Below are 19,657 nucleotides of genomic sequence, written 5' to 3' on the forward strand. Positions count from 1 at the left end.
TGTAATTTCCACCTCCGGCCGATGTTCCTGTCTTTTGGAAGCTTTGCTGATTACCATTTGTGAGTCACTGCCTGGGCAGGAAACAGTTAGCCTCATACATTGGTGTTACATTTTATACAATTCATTTATAAAAGAATAACCTTTATTTTTTCCTTGACTTCTTTTAGGGTTGTAATGGGAATTGTTTAACAGAAACAGGAAAGCCCCATAGGGGTGCAATTATTTTGCCCCATTTAGATGCACTGACTGTTGATTCAGGAAAAACATTTATTTTTTTTGCAAAAGCTGATAGTTCCAAAGCATGTTTATATTGTCCTGATTCATAAACAGAATGTGTAACTTTGATCTATATATAATCAGGTCATGTTTTTTTTAAGTATCTTAGCTCTGGTGCAATATGTTTGTTTTTTTAATTCCATTTATATCCCGCCCTTCTCCGAAGACTCAGGGCGGCTTACAAGCTTAGCAGTAGCCTTCATTCTATGTATATGCCTGCTTATTAGGGCTTTCACACACCCCCAAGCGGCATTATTACAAAGTCAGCTTAATTGCCCCCAACAATCTGGGTCCTCATTTTACCTACCTCGGAAAGATGGAAGGCTGAGTCAACCTTGAGCCTGGTGGGATGCGAACCTGCACTAATTGCAGGCAGCTGGTGTTACTTAAGGAGGCATTAGCCCACTGCTCCACCAAGGCTCTGTTGAATCTGAATTAAAAACTTGTACTTAAGAAACCATTATTGCAGAATTGTTTTATACTGTTCTGGTTGTATTTCACATTTAAGCCCAGAATTGGAGATACAAAAGTCATGAGCCTTGTATTATTTCTATTATTTTCATATATTATATACTATTATATATGTGTGTGTGTGTGTGTGTGTGTGTGTTTGTGTCTCTGTGTGTGTGTAATGTGTGTGTGTATATATATTTGTGTGTACAAACACACAAACAAAAACACACACTATATATAGTCCAAAGACTGGTTGATTTAGTTTTTCATCTCCTGTGCATTTTTTGGTTAATAATAATAATTCATGGTTAACATTAAGACATACTTTTCATTTTCATTTTAAGAGCATTTTGTCAGACAGATGATAGCATACTTTAATTGTTCCAAGTATGCCTAGTGGTTTAAGAAAAAGATGGGAGAAGACAAACTTCTAGATTCTACATTCCAAAGAAGTAGACAGTGTATTTTTAATTTATCAGAAGTATTTTTCCCCTCCATGTATTGGCTGCATGGAGCTTCAGCAGTGAATTTTTCATGGATAGGATTCCTGTAATGAACTTGATCTGAACAAAACAAAGTTGAGGGCATTCTTGCAGGTCGTACTAATCTAGTATTATTTAAAAATCATATGACAAACACGAGACTGGTATAAAACAGGAATTGTTCTTTTTGGTAATTATTGCATTTCTGGCTCTCTCATAGGTGGAGATTCATTACAGCTTGACACGCTTTTAGACTGGTGGAGAGACAAGAATGGCTCCTTTTGTTCACGGCTTATTATAGTTTTAGACTGCGAGAATGCTCAGCCTTGGGTTAAAGAAGTCAGAAAAGTCAGCGACTTGTATATCGCAGTGCAAGGAGCAGAACTGGCTAAAATAGTAGACATAGAAGAATCAGACCCTCCCCACCTTGGTGATTTCACCCAAGATTGGGTTGAATACAATTGTAATTCTAATCACAATATCAGCTGGTTTGAAAAGGGGCGTACTGTGAAAGCTGTGTATGGAGTGTCAAAAGGGTGGAGTGACTACACTTTACATTTGCCAACTGAAAATGATGTTGCCAAGCATTGGATGATGTATTTTCCCCGCATCACATACCCATTGGTTCATCTTGCAAGCTGGTTCTGTGGGCTTAATCTCTTCTGGATTTGCAAAATTTGTTTTAGGTGCTTAAAACGATTAAAAATGAGTTGGTTTCTTCCTACAGTATTGGATACAGGACAAGGCTTTAAACTCATCAGATCTTAACTAAGAACCAGATTTCAGAGCTCTTACAACTTGAAACAGGGTTGACTTATAACTTTTTATTTGTTACATTTTACTTTTTGAAGAAATGTTGTTATCCATGTAGCTATATTCCTTTTTGTATTTTCTTCAGCAAATACAAGATTTCAGAAAAATAAGAAACTCCATTTGAAAACAAAAACAGCATAAATGTTAAGTGAAATTTGTAACCAAATTGGATTTGAATTCCATAAGAGCCATTAAATGTGACCATGGACTTGAGAGACAGTTTTGTGTGCTTCTTTGCATTGCAGCTGTCTGATATAAATTTGCCAAATTTCACACTTACTAAACACTCTGTTCCATAGGGCAAATATATCTGTTTCAATCCTAGGTCATTGGAAGAGAGATCATGATTTCAAAACATAAAGCAGCAAAGAACTAAAATAAATCAAGTTATGCCAGCTAGATATCTGTAAATTAATTCATTTCATGTTGGCACTTTAATTCATGTTGAAATGAACTAAAGTGAATGTTACATTTTTCCATGAAATGTTCATGTGCATTTACATAGGAGTCTTCTATCCTAATCCTAGACAAACATACATGGGAGTAAGTATTACTGTAGCTTATTTTAGCATGTTTTGTCTTGGAAATGATGCTGAAATTAATTTTTGAATATTTCAAGCCTTAATTAACACATCATAAATAAGCTCAGCAAAGCTGAACTCAACAATGTTAAATTGATATTTTTCTCTGATTTTCAGTGGAGAAAGCAAAGCATTTTTTATTATATTTTTTCTTCACACTGAAACACATTGATTTTAATTTAATAATACATTCTTAAGCTGCAGAATCTTTTTCTTTGTGGAGCTAGAAAATAATTGAGTAAAACTAAAATGCATATATGAAAAAACAACATATTTTCAATTCATTTTTTTGCTGGTCAATTTTTAGTTGTAACTATTTACTGAATACTAATGATTCATGCAACAGTTTTAGAACTATAAAATTAAGATAAAGTATCCCCACAAAGCAATTTAATTTTCTAATTATGGGATTTAAATGGCTTGTTTTCACCTCTCTTTTACCTTATAAAATGTACAGCACAATGAAAGCATATAGACTAAGATAAAGCTGGCAATATCTGGAGATAATGTGATATAATCTGCATTCTTACTTTAACTTTTTAAATGGAAATCTGTTTTGTAATTATTGATTACAATATTTTACTCCATACTTTTGTCAAGCATTATAAAAATAGATTCACAATGCATATTTATCCAAATTACTATCAGTTACTACAGAATTTTAATTTAAAATGTGCATTAATAGTAACAATACAGCCAAAGCTTACTAATTGTATTTTTCCTACGTAAGCTACTTTTCTGTTTAACAGTTCATAGTTTGATAGATTCAGGAACTGGGAAAAATTCTTTCTCTTGCATTGCCTACTTCACTCAACAGCAGTGGTCTGCAAAGACCAATACCCCTAAAGAAACCACTTGCCAAACCAGTTTGACACCCCTGGTATAGGGTTTACTGCCAGAGCAGAGGGTTGAACTAGGAAGACCTCCAAGGTCCCTTCCAACTCTATTATTATTATTACTATATTATTTCATTTGTTCTCCTTTTTATACACATTTCCTATAATGTGCAAGTACTGGTACATCCAAGTAATTTAGATCTAAGTGGAAAGTATATTATATCTACAAAGGTACTACGCCATTTACTTGATTATATAGCTGCATTCTTTTCTCAGCATTATTTTATGTGGATTATTTGAGGTTTTAGTATGCTAAAATTGATTTAAGCCTGAATTTACTGTCAGCAATGAATAACACTTTTCTTGAAAAAAAAATCCTTGTTATCAGGTTTTTTTGAACTTATACTATAAAAGTATTGTTTATATATGACTCATTTGTATATTTTTACATTTTTGTCTTATTTTATATTCAGCCATTTAATTTTGTTATTTTTTGTTAAACTTAATTGGATTGTATAGAATGACAAATTAATTTTCTCCATCTTTCAGTGAGCATGCACTAGGCAAAGGGAGATGTAATAATTTCTTGGTTATTTTCTTTTAATGAGATGTAGCCCTTTTATTTCATAAAATTTTCTTTAGCAAAACAGCTAGTTAAGAATTGTTCTAAAATCTAGTGAAATCTGTTTCTCTGTCAGTGGATTCAATTTTATCATTTAGGATGAGAAAACCTATATAAAATTAATACAGGTAATCCCCGAGTTACAAGTGTTCACTTTTAGCGCTCAACGTTACACTATAAGCGCCCTCTAGTGTTTACAAGCAAGGCCCAAAATTACAAATTTTGCAGCACCGCGGCAGTTGTTCGCCTTTATGAACAACTGCAGAAGCTCTGCAACATTCACCCTATTCCCCCCGTGTTCCCCACAACTGCTTCTCCTTCCTATTCTGCCATGCCAGATTCACCTTGCAAAAATCCTCTCTGCTGCAATTTCTTTGCCTTTGAAGGAGAGGAGAGGAGAGTTGATGGAAGCTCCCAGGTGCCGTAATATCACGTGAGTTCAGGCACCCATTCCTCTTACAGAAAATGAGTGCCTGAACTCTTGAGAGATCATGGACCCCAGAAACTTTGATTTTCAGGGAGAAAAGTGTTTGAGATACCACCGCCAGAACATTTTTTAGCTTCATCTGCCTGCAAATGGGGCGCTTGGGAATGGAGCAAAATGCTTCATTTCAAAGCATCCTATTTATAGCCAGACGGAGCTTCCACTCTCCCCAAGGTCTCCATCTGGCTAAAAAGTGTTTGAGTGCCTATAGAGCACTTTGAAACAGAGCAGAGTGGAACATTTCAAAGTGCCCCATTTGCAGCCAGACGGAGCTTCCAGTCTCCCTAAGGTATCCATCTGGCTAAAAAGTGTTTGAACACCTATGGAGCACTTTGAATTGTTGCAAAACAGAGTGTTTCAAAGCACCCCATTTGCAGCCAGATGGAGCTTCCAGTCTCCCCCAGGTCTCCATCTGGGTAAAAAGTGCTCCGGCAGTGGTGGAAAGGTATTGGGTGGGGAGCAGGAGACAGACATTGCAAACACTTTTCGCCCCCAAAATCAGTTTCTGGGGTCCGTGTTCCAGCAAGAGTTCAGGCACCCATTCTCTGCAAAATAGGATCAGTGCCTGAACTTACATGATATTACGGCACCCAGCAGTTTCCATCAACTCTCCTCTCCCTCAAAGGCAGAAACCACTGCAGAGAGGATTTTTGCAAGATGAGTCTGGTGCAGCAGGAAGGGAAGGGGAAGGTTTAGGTTTCTAGTGGGTTGGGCAGGCCTTGGAGGCCTCTTCCATCACTAGCCCCCCCATGGCCTTCCCCACACTGAGATACCTTATGTGCACTTAACGAACTGCGCATTCACCCATGCATTCAATTAGCAAATGCGTGGGCGAAGGGGAGTGATCTCTTTCAAGGTATGAGATTCACTCCCATGAATTCTCAAGTTACGAATGGAATGGGCAGGCTCCATTCCATTCGTAACTCAGTTACCTGTAACTGAATTTTTGCCATTAATGTGATTTTGTACCCATCTTTAATTTCTCTGTATTTCCTAATATAGCACTTAACCATATGGGAAATATTTTTAAATCAGCCAGTGAATAATCAACTTTTAAAACCTTAGCTGGGTTTTGAATACAAACTTGATTCAGTCATTATTATTTTTATTAAATTCAGAATTGCAATTAAGCCTCTTAATATATATGTTTATATATTTATTCAATAACATTTAGTGCAGGATTCAGCATACTGAAAATATCCAGAATGAGAACAAAACACTAGAATGTTACATTGTTCAGGGCATTAAGAATGTTTTGGCAAAATATAATTTTCTCACTGTGAATCTGACAAAAATAAATTAGTGGAAATGCAGTAAATTAATTGTAGAGTGCAATTTAATAGGTGGATCTTTTTGAACTGTACTATACAAGATAGAAAACAGCTGCTTGAATAGAATATTGGTGCTGGAGAAATATTATTCCTATTTTGGTTATAAACAGAAAAAACTAGGTACTGGAAAATAAACTTTTTTAAAGAAAATCATAACATGATTTTTTAAAATCCATTCAGTGCAATAATTATTGGAAGTCCTATGCTTAGAAAATATGTCATATAGACTCACAGTACAAATTACAAACCTCCATCAGCATAACTTACTACATTAATTAAAATTAGTCTAGTAGCCAAATTTGCAGCCAGCAAAAGTGTATGCTTCTTTAAAAACGTGTTAGTCAAAAAAGGGGCCAACAGACAATTTCTGATTTTTTTTTTGCCACCATAGACAACCCAACTCTTCTACAATGCCTCTAGAACACAAAACCAATTATAAGTCCCAAGAAAACAAATCAAACAATGAGATAGGGAGTGATGAGAGAAAAAAACTCAAACAAAAAGTAAAGAGGTGCAGGAAACATACCCATGGACAGACATAAAAGTCTTAAATGCTTATGTGCAAATGCTAAAAGCTTGGGGAACAAATAGGATGAACTAGAAGCAATAGTACATGAGGGTAGGTATGATATAATTGCCATTACAGAGACCTGGTGGGATAAAACCCATGACTGGAATGTACTGATGGATAGATACAAATTGTTCAAAAGAAACATCTACAAAAAGAGGAGGTGGAGTTGCACTGTATGTAAGAGATCATTACATATTTACAGAAATGCACATGATCAAAGATAAAGCCCCTCTAGAGTCCATATGAGTCAATATAAAGGAAAAAAGTGATATTGCCTAGGGATGTATTACAGGCCACCCAACCAATCTGAAGAAATAGGTGAACATTTTGCCAACCAGTTAACAAATGTATGTAGGTGTCACTGCATGTTTTTTTCTTAGTTCGTCTGAAAAGCTCAATTCTAATTGTACATTTCCTTCGTTCTGCACCTGTGTTGATAACCTATCTGGTAACCATAGTGAATGTCATGTGGTCTAGCTATGTTATGAGTTAGCTTTGCTGTGTGCGCAAGTGTAAAATGTTTTTCTAGTCTTTGTCTTTACTTTTTCCTGTTACTGTCTTATGAGAGAGGATGTAGTCGGTTAGCTTTCTTTGTTCATATATATTTTTCTTTTGTGATTAAAGTTTTTTTAATAGAATATGCGTCTGGCTTTATTTCCTTCACCCACACGCATTATGCATCATCTGAAGCACGGTCCATCGCCCTCTGATAGGAAGAATTATTCCTTGACATTGGTTGCCGAGGATGGTTTGATTTATGTTTTAGACGATGCATGTTTCTGAGACTGTTATCAGTTAGTTCTGGCGACTGAGGAAGCTGTGATTAACTGCTGAAACATGTTGGGAAGGAAGGCACGGATAAAAAGGGAGGCTCAGAGCCTGTCTCTGGGGCATCTTCCTTTCAGTTTACAGACTCCGCTCGCTTCAGCCACACGCCTTGGAGAAGACGCACCTGCTCCTGTCGACGATGCAAGGTCAGTCACTCTTTTTTCTGCTTTTCCAAGCTCCCTGGCAGCTGCCCTTGAAAATGTTCATACTCCAGGGGCTCATGATGAATTCCAAAGGCTTGGAGCGAAACCTAAAGTCAGGCTGGAGAACGTTCCTCATGCTCCTCCAAGCCCTGAGCCAACTATGCGAGAGAGGGCTGTGCAAGGCTACTGTGAACAAATTGGTGTTTTTGAAAAGCGATTGCAGCAGGCAAAAGAATATGTATCGATTCAGCAGCATGAGAGGGGCTTTGCTGTGATTCAAAGGCCAGTGTCGGCCATGTTGCCTTCACCTCCTCCTCCTCCAAAGCCAAAGTCACACCCACCATTGAGTGTCATGTCAGACGAATGGGAACTGGAAGCTCCTATGTTACAGTCACATGACTATGGGCAGTCTCGAATGTCTACACACAGAGTCACAATGATGCCTGGATCTAAAATTAGAGCACCATCTGCTGGTGAAGCCGCATTAAGACATGAGTTGCAAAGCCTGGAGCTCTCATTCTCACAAATGTCCATGCAGGAATCATTGCTCAGAGACGCAAAGTTTCTACAGTTACCTGAGGCTCCAGCCCCTGATGGTGCTAGTATTCCTGTTAATATTGTTTCTATGCAAGTCCCTCTACCTGGAAGAGCACATCCATATTTAGCCCACACGCAATTGCCACTGGGTTCTCAATTGCGAAGGCCAGTGCCATCTACAGGTCATGCTAATGCACCAGCCCCAGCGCCTCCTGCTGGCCAGGGTGGACTGGCAGCTCAAATACAGTCACAGCCAGCACCTGTACCACCGGCAGCTCCAATGCAACTGCCACATGTCCGGGCACAGGCACAGACACCACTGATGCCCCCTGCAGGTTATGGTTGGATTACACAACCTGCACAGCATGTACCTCAACTGCATGTTCCTCAACAGACACCCTCTATTGTACCACTGGCTGGTGACCTAAAATTAAAGCGGTCAGGACAGAATTACAGGGCATGGGTCAGTGAAGTTGGCCTATTGCTACGCAGAGAAGGTACTCACATGATGGTGTTTAATCCTCCTGCCCAGCCATGGACTCCTGACATATGGGACTTGGATAATAAAGCATGTACAACATTATTGATGTCAATGGACACTGAGCTGCAGCTCACATTTTCACAAGATGCAACTGCCCAACAAATTTGGACTCAATTAGAGACTTGTTATCGGCCTACGTCAATTGAGTCAACATGTTTACTTTTGTCTGAGTTCCATGGTTCCCGATTAAAACCTGATGAACGTATCGGAGAACATTTGACTAAAATGAAAGGAACTAGAAAGGAACTGGGTGAAAAAGGTTATCCTATTGATGATTTTCCAATGATCAGCATTATCATCAATTCACTGAATTACGAGTGGAAAGATGCTATTACTAAAATTAATCGGCTTCCGGTAGCGCTGCCGCACCGAATGGCGGCGTTCTGAAGCCGCCCGATCCTGGGAAGTGTCAAAACGCCCGGAGGCAGCAAAAATCAGCTGCTCCGCGGCGCTGGAGCTTCTCCCTCGGGAGAAGAGGGAGAGGCGAGCTGGACTGGGTAGAGGTAGAGCTCCCCTGCGATTCTCCCAAGTAGTTTGGGGGATAACAGGGTGAGCTCCCTCGGAGCCCAGCCTTTCTCCGCTCTCAGGACGTCTTCGCTCCAAAAGGAGTGGAACAAGACGCGACAACTGCACCTGCTGCTTAGAGGGGACTGTGAGTATTTTGTTCCTTTGGAAAGCAGGCAGAGCAAAGCAGGAAGATCTGTATTTTCAAATTGGATTTCAACTTTAACTCAGTTCATTATCTTCTTCAAGTTTCAAGTTTGAAATGGAGTAAAAATGGCGCTGGAATATTTCTCTCCTGTGTGAAGTGACTGCGTTTGAAAATTGTTATATTTTGCTACAAAGCAAGAGATACAATTTGCAATTGACTTTATCCAGTATCGGATTTTGTGTATTTGAAAGCTTGTTCCCTATTCTTTTTATTGAAGGTTAAGAACTTTGAGAGAATTGTTATTTCTTCTTCCCTTTTTTTTTCTTTTGAACTTTGATTCTGCTGGGTGAAAGAGGAAATTGAAACTTAAGAGATGGCTGCGAGACGTGGGGGAGGGCCCCCGCTTTCTAAGAATGTTATCTCCTCACCTATACCACAAGCTGCAGGGCAGACTTCGATGAAACCTACAGTACAACCACCCTCTCCCCCACCTCCTGCATTTACACTGACAGACATCCAGCAAGTTGTGATGCAGTCAACGCAAGTTTTGCAACAAGAAATAAAGAATCAAAACAACCAAATGAGGGAAGATATAGTGCATGCACTCCAGGGCTTAGCTGCACATATAGAACGCCTGGATGTTCGTGTGGACTCAGTTATGGAGTATGTGGAGAATTTGGAAAATAAAATTACTGATGCTGAGCAGAAGATTGATAGAGCAGAGGCCAAGATTGACAGAACAGAAAACGAGCTTACTATATCAGAATATAAGAACATGGAGTTTGCTTTGCGTATCAGAGGCCTCAAAGAGAATCCTAAAGAAAATTTGGAATGGGAAATAGTGCAAGCAGTGGCTCCTATTTTGAAATGGGAACCTGAAGAACTACTTAAGGAAATGGATAAGACATTTAGGGTTAACTCCTGGATTGCTAGGCAAAAAAGTTTACCTAGAGACGTAGTGATTTATTTTTCCAGGAGATCAACCAGAAATTCTATTATCCAGGCTTTTTATTGGGAAAAATTTCAGATTGCAGGCCAAGATATTATGATCTTAAAGGAGATACCTTCAAAAATTCTTAGAAAGAGGAAAGACTGCCTTTTTGTCTGATGAGCTTAAGAAGCGACAAATCCAGTTTAGATGGGAAATACCTATTGGAATCGTGGTAAATCATGCAGGGACCAGATACAGATTGGATACAATCTTAAAAGCAAAGGATTTCTACACTAAGGTCCTGAAAGCAGGTTTACCACCATCTCCCAGAATTAAAAGAACAGAAGTAAGACAAGATGATAAACAATTGAGCGAAGGGGCAATGTCGTTGCCCCTTGAGGAGATGCAGAAGGCGGAGGCCATGGAGCAGAGTTTGGCATTAAAGGAAGACCCAAAAGAACAGAGGATAACAAGAGCTGCATATAAGCGTATGGAAAAAGAGCAAAAACAAAAGCCTGTAACTGGTCCAGCTACGCAAGATGCGGCCGTCTCAGAGCCTGTGGGAGGAGCACGTCCTAAGAGAGCAACAGCTGATCTTCAGGCCATGTTCCAAAGGCTTATGGTCACCAGAGATGGTGAAGTTCCTGACATGGCTTTTTGGATTAAAATTTGGTGGAACATTCAAAAGATTTTTAAGAGAAAGATAAAGTTTTCCCCGCAATTGTTTTTATTGGGCATTGTTGTAGATTGTGATGTTAAAGAAACTAACTTGATATTGAACATGATAACGGCAGCACGGTTATTGGTGGGACAATATTAGAAGAAGGATAGTTTGCCCACTGTAGAAGAATGGGTGTTTAAAGTTTCGAATCTTGCAGAAATGTCTAAGATTTCTGCTTATCTGAAGGATCATTCACAGGAAAGATATATTTCAGTTTGGAGGAGATGGATAAATTATATTTAAAACAAATATGGGACTAAAAAGTACCACTTAGCTTATGAGTAGATTTTAGTGGGATATTGTTATTGGTACGTTGTTGGTAGTTATGTTAAAAGAGAGTTAAAGCGCATTATGAACTTGGTTAATTGTATATTATGCATAATTTTTATTTAGAATATGATTATTGTAACTATAATCCTGTATTTAGCTCTGGGAAGTGGGGGGGAAGTGGGTGGGTTTGGGGTGGGAGGGATTTGGGGATATATTGTAAAATTTTGTTTTTGTAAAACTCTTTAATAAAAAAATAATCAAGTGCCTATTGCTCAACGCACAGTGGATCATGTATGCAGGATTTTAACTGAAGAAGAGGCACTTATGGAAGCCACGCCACATTTAAGGGAACCACCTGCATTAAAAGCTCCAGCGAGGCGTCCCTTTTGTGGAAGGGCCTACGTTCCAAGGGTGCCAAGATGCTACATCTGCAATCATGTGGGACATGCCACCCGGGATTGTCCCCAACGATTTCCAGCACCCATCACATACCAGCCCAGAGGAACAGATTCCAGAGGAGGCAAAGGTAGAGGCGGACGACGTGGTCGTGGTCCCAGGTGTGATCCGCAAGCTCCACTTGCCACATTGGTTGTAACCAACGATCCACAGCCTCAACCAGAGTACGACAGACGACTTCTTTGGACTTTGGACAGTGGAGCAGCATTACATGTTACCTACAGAAAAGAGCTGTACACAGAGATGCATGAGCCTGAACCTGAATTTCGTGAACTTTACTCTTTTTCAAATCATCCTGTTCAGGTCATGGGAAAAGGAACTGTTTATATTGAAGAGCTCGGTGCATCCAATCCCGACGTTTACTACATTCCGTCTGCCAATAGTAATTTGCTTAGTCAGAGTCATTTGTCTAGGGTTTCTAAATTTCAGGTCCATCACCTTGAAAAAGCAAGTTATGTAGTTAAAGATGGAGATATTGTTGCTGAAACCATGTTAATTGGTGGTGTTTATTACTTAAAGCCAAAGTCTAAGCCGCAAGAGCAGGCAAGTATACAAGCTCCAAAAAGGGAGAGCACAGGCCCAGTCAGAGACGTCCCAGTGAGAGATCCTGTTGCTACTCCAAAGGCTCCTAAAGCTGACAGGAGAACAAATAAGACACAGGTTGCTCATGGCAAGCCTGGGGTTCCTAATAAACATGCTAATGTTGAGAATTCACTTACAGGTAAACCTTTGCATTCCAGGTGTATCCATAAGTGGCATAGAAGATTGGGTCATGCCAGTTTCTGTGTTCTGAAGAAGATGCCAGAGTTCGCAAGAGTTTTGGATCTAAAGGGGTGTAAGGTGTTCATTAATGAATACCGGCGGGTTATTCCCAGGGAAAGGGCATTCTCTGTGGGTGCGCCTGCCCTATGGAACCAACTACCCACAGAACTTAGGACTGCCCCCGACCTTCGCTCATTTCGCCGGGACCTGAAAACTTGGCTCTTCGATCTGTTTAGTCCAGACTGTGGGGTTGTTAATTTAACTGGGTTTTAGATTTACTCTTGGGGCTTGAATTTAATTTAATTGTTTTAATTGATTTTAATTTTTGTATTTCATAGTTTTAACTGCCCTGTAAACCGCCCTGAGTCCTACGGGTATACAAATCCAATAAAATAAAATAAATAAATAAATATTCCCGAAGGACTCAGGATATTGTTTATATTGGGCCAAATAAGCAGATGAGTGAGATTTTTGCTAATGCTTTACAGCAGTTTTTCACATTGAGGTCTTTAAGACACATTAACACTTATTTGGGTGTTCAAGTTGTCAAAACCCAGAAGGGGTTTAGTCTCACACAAGAAGATTGAACAACTATTGCATCACTGCAACATGGAGGATGCTAAACCAGTGAGTACACCCATGCAAACCGATTTTCACAACTTGACACATGAACCGAGTCCTGAGTTCGAAGATCAAACACTTTATCGCTCAGTCATTGGGTCGCTACTGTATATCAGTTGTTGGACTAGACCCAACATTGCACTTAGTGTTAATCTCCTATCACGACACATAGGCAAAGCAAAACAGTTTCATTGGACATGTGTTAAGAAATTATTGAGATACCTAAAACACACAAAAGACATGAAGTTATTGTTAGAGCCTACACATACTGACTATGCAGAGTTATGTTGTTATGCAGATTCTGATTGGGCAAGTGATAAGAAATCACGGAAAAGCACTTCAGGTTAAACGGATGTCCTGTTTACTGGCATGTGCGTAAACAGAATTTTGTTTCTTGTTCCTCTACAGAAGCTGAGTATGCTTGTGTTTCTGACGCATGCAATTCCTTAACCTGGTTTGATGCTTTAATCACAGATATCTGGAAACCTCCGATTCGACTGATCACTGTGATGGAAGACAACGAATCTGTGGTTTACATATCCAAGAATCGATTTACAGGTTCCAGGTCCAGACACATTGACATCAGTTATCAAAACATAAGACAAGTAGTTACACAAGGTTTTGTGAAACTGCAGTATGTGCCTACACGTGATCAAATTGCTGATATGTTAAACAAACCACTACCTGCAGCCCAACACGAGCATCTGCGTGAGAAGATGTGCCTTACCTGAATCTTCGCTTTGCTGACGAAAGAAGGGGATGTCACTGCACTTATTTTTTTAGTTCGTCCGAAAAGCTCAATTCTAATTGTACATTTCCTTCTGTTCTGCACCTGTGTTGATAACCTATCTGGTAACCATAGTGAATGTCATGTGGTCTAGCTATGTTATGAGTTAGCTTTGCTGTGTGCGCAAGCATAAAAAGTTTTTCTAGTCTTTGTCTTTACTTTTTCCTGTTACTGTCTTATGAGAGAGGATGTAGTCGGTTAGCTTTCTTTGTTCATATATATTTTTCTTTTGTGATTAAAGTTTTTTTAATAGAATATGCGTCGGGCTTTATTTCCTTCACTCACACGCATTATGCATCATCTGAAGCACGGTCCATCGCCCTCTGATAGGAAGAATTATTCCTTGACAGTAGGAACCATATCACAGTAGTAATGGGTGACTTCAACTAACCAGATGTCAACTGGGAGACAAACTTTGCAGTGAGCGAGAGATCAAACAGATTTCTAACCAACCTAGCCGACAACTTTGTCACCCAAAAGGTGGAGGAGGGAACTAGACATAAAGCTATACTGAACTTAATCCTTACAAATAGAGAAGAAGTGATAGAATTGAAATTGCCCGAACCTTGGGGGTAAGTGACCACATCATACTGGAATTTAATATAATGTAAATAGTAGCAATAGAAAACAATCCAACCAATGTTTTAAACTTCAAAAGAGCCAATTTTAACAAACTCAGAAAGAACCTAGGAAACATCCCATGGATGAAAATCCTAAAAAGAAAAACAACCCAAGAAGCATGGGAAACCCTGAAAAATCCAATCACAAAAGCCCAGACCACCACAATACCCTTGAGAAAGAAAAATAAGAAATCCAAGAAGAAACCAGCATAGCTGCACAAACTGAAAGACAAAAAGGACAAATACAAAAAATGGAAAGAGGGTCATATAACCAAGGCCGATTATCAGCAGACAGCCAAAACATGCAAAGATGAAGTCAGGAAAACAAAGGCTCATAATGAACAAAAGACTTGCAACAGAAATCAAGTTCAATAAAGTTTCTTCCAACATATTAATAACAAGAAATAAGGAAACTGTAGGCCCACTAAAGAGAGAAAAGGGCAAAGAAATTACAAGCAACGGAGAAAGCAGAGTTGCTTAATCATACTTTGCATCAGTCTTGCATCCAGTTTTGGTCACCACATTACAAAAAAGATGTTGAGACTTTGGAAAAAGTGCAAAGAAGAGCAGCTAAGATGATTAAAGGCCTAGAGACTAAAACATATTAAGAACAGTTGCAGTTTGGGTTTGGCTAGTCTAGACAAAAGAAGGATTAGGGGGGATATGATAGCAGTATTCCAGTATTTGAGGGGCTGCCACAAATAGAAGGGGGTCAACTAATTTTCCAGAGCACCAGATGGCAGAAGAAGAAACAATGGTTGGAAACTAATCAAGGAGAGAAGCAACCTGGAATTAAAGAGAAACTTCCTAACAATGAGGACAATTAACCAGTGGAACAGCTTGCCATCAGAAGTTGTAGGTGCTTCATCACTGGAGGTTTTTAAGAAGAGATTGGACAGTCACTTGTCTGAAATGATATAGTTTTCTGCTTGAGCAGGGGATTGGATTAGAACAGGGATTCCCACCCCCCTGGTGCGTGGACCAGTATCAGGCCGCAGCATACCAGCAACTGGGCCACACAAACAAGCAAAGCCCCATCCGCGAGATACAGGCACACACAAAACCACACACCCTCTCTCCACGGAACCAGCCAGTCCCTGGTGCCCAAAAGGTTGGAGACCTCGACTAGAAGACCTCCAAGGTCCTTTTCAGCTCTATTCTGATTGATTACTAATATGCAGTCTATAAGATGTATATGAAAGAAGTAGTATCAATTCAAGAAACAAGAATTAAACCACTAATTGTCACTATCACTTCAAAAGAGAAGTCTTGAAATAATTAGAAATGTCTCAGATCTATTCTTCCATGCAGTGATTTATTTTGGTTCATGATTATATAGGTTCTTCGTGTGTCTCGTTGCATTGTGAGAAGCAATAAGATGCACATGATGTAAATATTATAAAAAGTTTGCTGTCAACACAGATTGCATTCTGTTTCTCTATTAATATAGTTGACCAAATACTTGATGATGCTGATTTTTCCTTTTCTTGTAAACAAGTTTCTTTGTGCCCACAAACAGCTGTTTATACCTCTATGAATTTATCTTTATTATGTTGACATTACATTTTGAAAGAGCACTGCACAAATCCTAAGAATTCTTCTAACATCTGGCAAAAAGAAAACATATTTTAGGAACAAAATTATAACCCTAATATATTCTGAAACTGTCAAAGGAATTTTAGTAGATTTACTTTTTTAGAATTTCATCTATTCTTTTTAACCTTCACTAAAAATACTAGAAAAAAGATAAGAGTAGAGTCAGGGAGATTGAATGGAGCTGAGCATTTACTAGCCGAATGCCCTTCCTGATCCCTACACGGAATTTGCTGCAGATATTTTCTCTTTGCATCCTGAGAGGGAAACATCTGTGGCTGACGAGGATTTAACTCTCAACCTTACAAGTGGGAGGCAAGCGTCTTCATCACTAGGCCATCACACCACTCAATAATCTTTCTAGACAATTGACCCAATTTTATTTTGAAAAAGAAATTCCAGAATCTTTCCAATACTATTTTTAGCTTCATAAATAATCATCTTCACGTCTCTTTGAAAAACAGCTATTCCAATTCCATCTTCTCCCTCCCAACATATATTATACCCAAAGGAATTTGAAAGCCTTCTTAGGGGTTGTCATGCATTATGAAAACAGGAATCCAGACATTGCACTAGAGGAGTGAGCTAGTGATTTATACATTGACAATGCCGATTTCGAAGGAATGATAGCCAGTATCAATTCAAAAGATTGCTTTTACATCCCTTCACTGGACTCACATTCTACACATTCTTGTTTTATATTATACCTTTCTTTACCCCAAGTGACCATCTTACCATGAAACTCGATTCATTCTTTACAAAACCCAGTCTACTGGCTTTGAAGGTTTCTTTGAATATTTCCTGGTTCCATTTGCTTCGTAAGTCTTTGGTTCTTCATCTTCTACAGAGAAAGGACATTTGGTCTAGTCAGCACATTTTTATATCTAAGCATCCTTTGAACTATCTCAAAATTAATTGATTTCTATATTTGTTTCAAAATAAGTGATCTTATATGCTGGATTAACTGCACATAAATTTCAATTTGCCTTTTGATATATGGATTCCCACCATGTGCTGATCTGGCTTGCCTGTAATGTAAAATGTATAATGTATGTATAATAAATGTGGTGCACATTCTTGTGTTCCTTCTGCAAGGTATAACGTTAATATAAGACAAATTCTGCAAATTATTTTAAAGTTGATGATCATAACAAAAGGAAGAGAATAAGAAGGAAGAGCCAAAGAAACAATCATAATATTGCTACATTATGAAATATTTTTAAAAAAAAGTTGTAAGAAAAAATAATTACCAAATCCCCATGTTAATGATGAACTCAAGTCTTTCTTCCCTAAGCACAGATTCAGATATAAAGAGTAAATGTTACGATGTATTAGCAAAGCAATGACAAATAGAATAACACTTTTATACTTATTTATGAAATAACTTTATATATTACACCTTTCCAATTAGCATGTATCCAGGGAAATAAAATTAAAATTAAAGGGAAAAATTCTTATATAGAGAAATTTGGAAGTGGCTCTCAAACTGAGGAACAATAATACATATAAAATAATATAGTCTTTCTTCCATTCTAAAACAATATAGGGAACTAATCCCCCATCCCTGGGGAGGAAATTCCACAATTAGCATGCTAGTATTTCAAATAATGCCTTCATGGATTACTGCCTTGTGGCAAAGGGACTTGCGTAATTCTATGAAGTTGCTGTGCAGGGCCACCCAAGATGGACAGATCATAGCAGAGAGTTCTGACAAAATGTGATCCACTGGAGAAGGAAATGGCAACCCACTCCAGTATCTGCCATGAAAACCCCATGGACAGTACCAAAAGGCAAAAAAATATGACACTGGAAGATGAGCCCCTTAGGTCGGAAGGTGTCCAATATGCTACTGGGGAAGAGCAGAGGGCTAGTACTAGTAGCGCCAGAAAGAATGAAGCAACTGGGCCAAAGCCAAAAGGATGCTCAGCTGTGTATGTATCTGGTGGTGAAAGGAAAGTCCAATGCTGTAAAGATTTTTTCTCCATAGGAACCTGGAATGTAAGATCCATGAATCAAGGAAAGCTGGACGTGGCCAAACAAGAGATGACAAGACTGAACATCAACATCTTAGGTATCAGTGAACTAAAATGGACAGGAATGGGTGAATTTAATTCAGATGACCATCAGGTATACTACTGCGGGCAAGAATCCCTCAGAAGAAATGGAGTAGCCTTCATAGTCAATAAAAGAGTAGGAAAAGCAATACTGGGATACAATCCTCAAAATGACAGAATGATCTCAGTTCGAATCCAAGGCAAACCATTCAATATCACAGTAGTCCAAGTCTATGCCCCAACCACCAGTGCTGAAGAGGATGAAATTGACCAATTCTATGAAGCTCTACAGCACCTTATAGAACTAACACCAAAAATGATGTTCTTATCATCATGGGCGATTGGAATGCTAAAGTAGGAAGCCAAAAGAATAACAGGCAAGTTTGGCCTTGGAATGCAAAATGAAGCAGGGCACAGGCTGATAGAATTCTGTCAAGAGAATACGATGGTCATAGCAAACACTCTTTTCCAACAACCCAAGAGACGGCTCTACACATGGACATCACCAGACGGTCAACACAGAAATCAGATTGACTATATGCTTTGCAGCCAAAGATGGAGAAGCTCTATACAGTCAATAAAAACAAGACCAGGAGCTGACTGTGGCTCAGATCATGAGCTTCTCCTTGCAAAGTTTAGGCTTAAACTGAAGAAAGTAGGGAAAAGCACTAGGCCACTCAGGTATGAATTAAATCATATCCCTGTTGAATATACAGTAGAGGTGACAAATAAATTTAAGGAATTAGATCTGATAGACAGAGTGCCTGAAGAACTATGGACAGAGGTTCACAACATTGTACAACAGGTAGCAACCAAAACCATCCCAATGTAAAAGAAATGCAAGAAAGCAAAATGGGTGTCTGAGGAAGTTTTGCAAATAGCTGAGGAAAGGAGGGAAGCGAAAGGCAAGGGAGAAAAAGAAAGATACGCTCAATTGAATGCAGAATTCCAGAGAATAGCTAAAAGAGATAAGAATGCCTTCTTAAATGAACAGTGCAAAGAAATAGAAGAAAACAATAAAATAGGGAGGACCAGAGAACTTTTCAAGAAAATTGGAGAGATGAAGGGAACGTTTCATGCAAAAATGGGCATGATAAAGGACCAAAATGGCAGGGACCTAACAGAGGCAGAAGAGATTAAGAAGAGGTGGCAAAATTACACAGAACAACTATACAAGAATGAGCTTAATGTCCCTGATAACCACAATGAGGTGGTCACTGACCTCGAGCCAGACATCCTAGAATGTGAAGTGAAGTGGGCCCTAGGAAAGCTGAGCAACAATAAAGCTAGTGGAGGTGACACTATTCCAGCTGAACTATTCAAAATCTTAAAAGATGATGCAGTAAAAGTGCTACACTCAATTTGCCAGCAAATTTGGAAAACTCAACAGTGGCCACAGGACTGGAAAAGATCAGTTTACATTCCAATTCCAAAGAAAGGCAGTGCCAAAGAATGTTCAAACTATCGCACCATTGCACTCATTTCACATGCTAGTAAAGTTATGCTTAAAATCCTACAAGCTAGACTCCAGCAGTATGTGGATCGAGAACTACCAGAAGTACAGGGAGGATTTTGAAGAGGCAGAGGAACTAGAGATCAAATTGCCAACATACGCTGGATCATGGAGAAAGCTAGGGAGTTCCAGAAAAACATCTACTTCTGCTTCATTGACTATGCTAAAGCCTTTGATTG

The 19,657-nt window shown here is 39.0% G+C and overlaps 1 protein-coding gene across 8 annotated transcripts in view; it reads left to right on the top strand.

The window, feature by feature from the left end:
- Positions 1 to 13,947, top strand: part of TMEM168 (transmembrane protein 168) — a 53,037-nt gene extending 39,090 nt beyond the window's left edge. For 6 of the 8 annotated variants that reach the window (XM_081331688.1, XM_081331690.1, XM_081331692.1 and 3 more), the window contains one exon: positions 1,432 to 7,087. In XM_081331688.1, the coding sequence (XP_081187814.1) occupies positions 1,432 to 1,979 (548 nt within the window). In that variant the 3' untranslated portion in view covers positions 1,980 to 7,087. Of the gene's footprint in view, positions 1 to 1,431; positions 7,088 to 13,319 lie in introns of those variants that run through there. The other 2 variants (XM_081331693.1, XM_081331694.1) reach the window with 2 other exon arrangements.
- Positions 13,948 to 19,657: the final 5,710 nt, after the last annotated feature.

The sequence above is a fragment of the Vipera berus genome, assembly GCF_964194415.1.
Source record: "Vipera berus genome assembly, chromosome: 6".
Classification (NCBI taxonomy): domain Eukaryota; kingdom Metazoa; phylum Chordata; class Lepidosauria; order Squamata; family Viperidae; genus Vipera; species Vipera berus.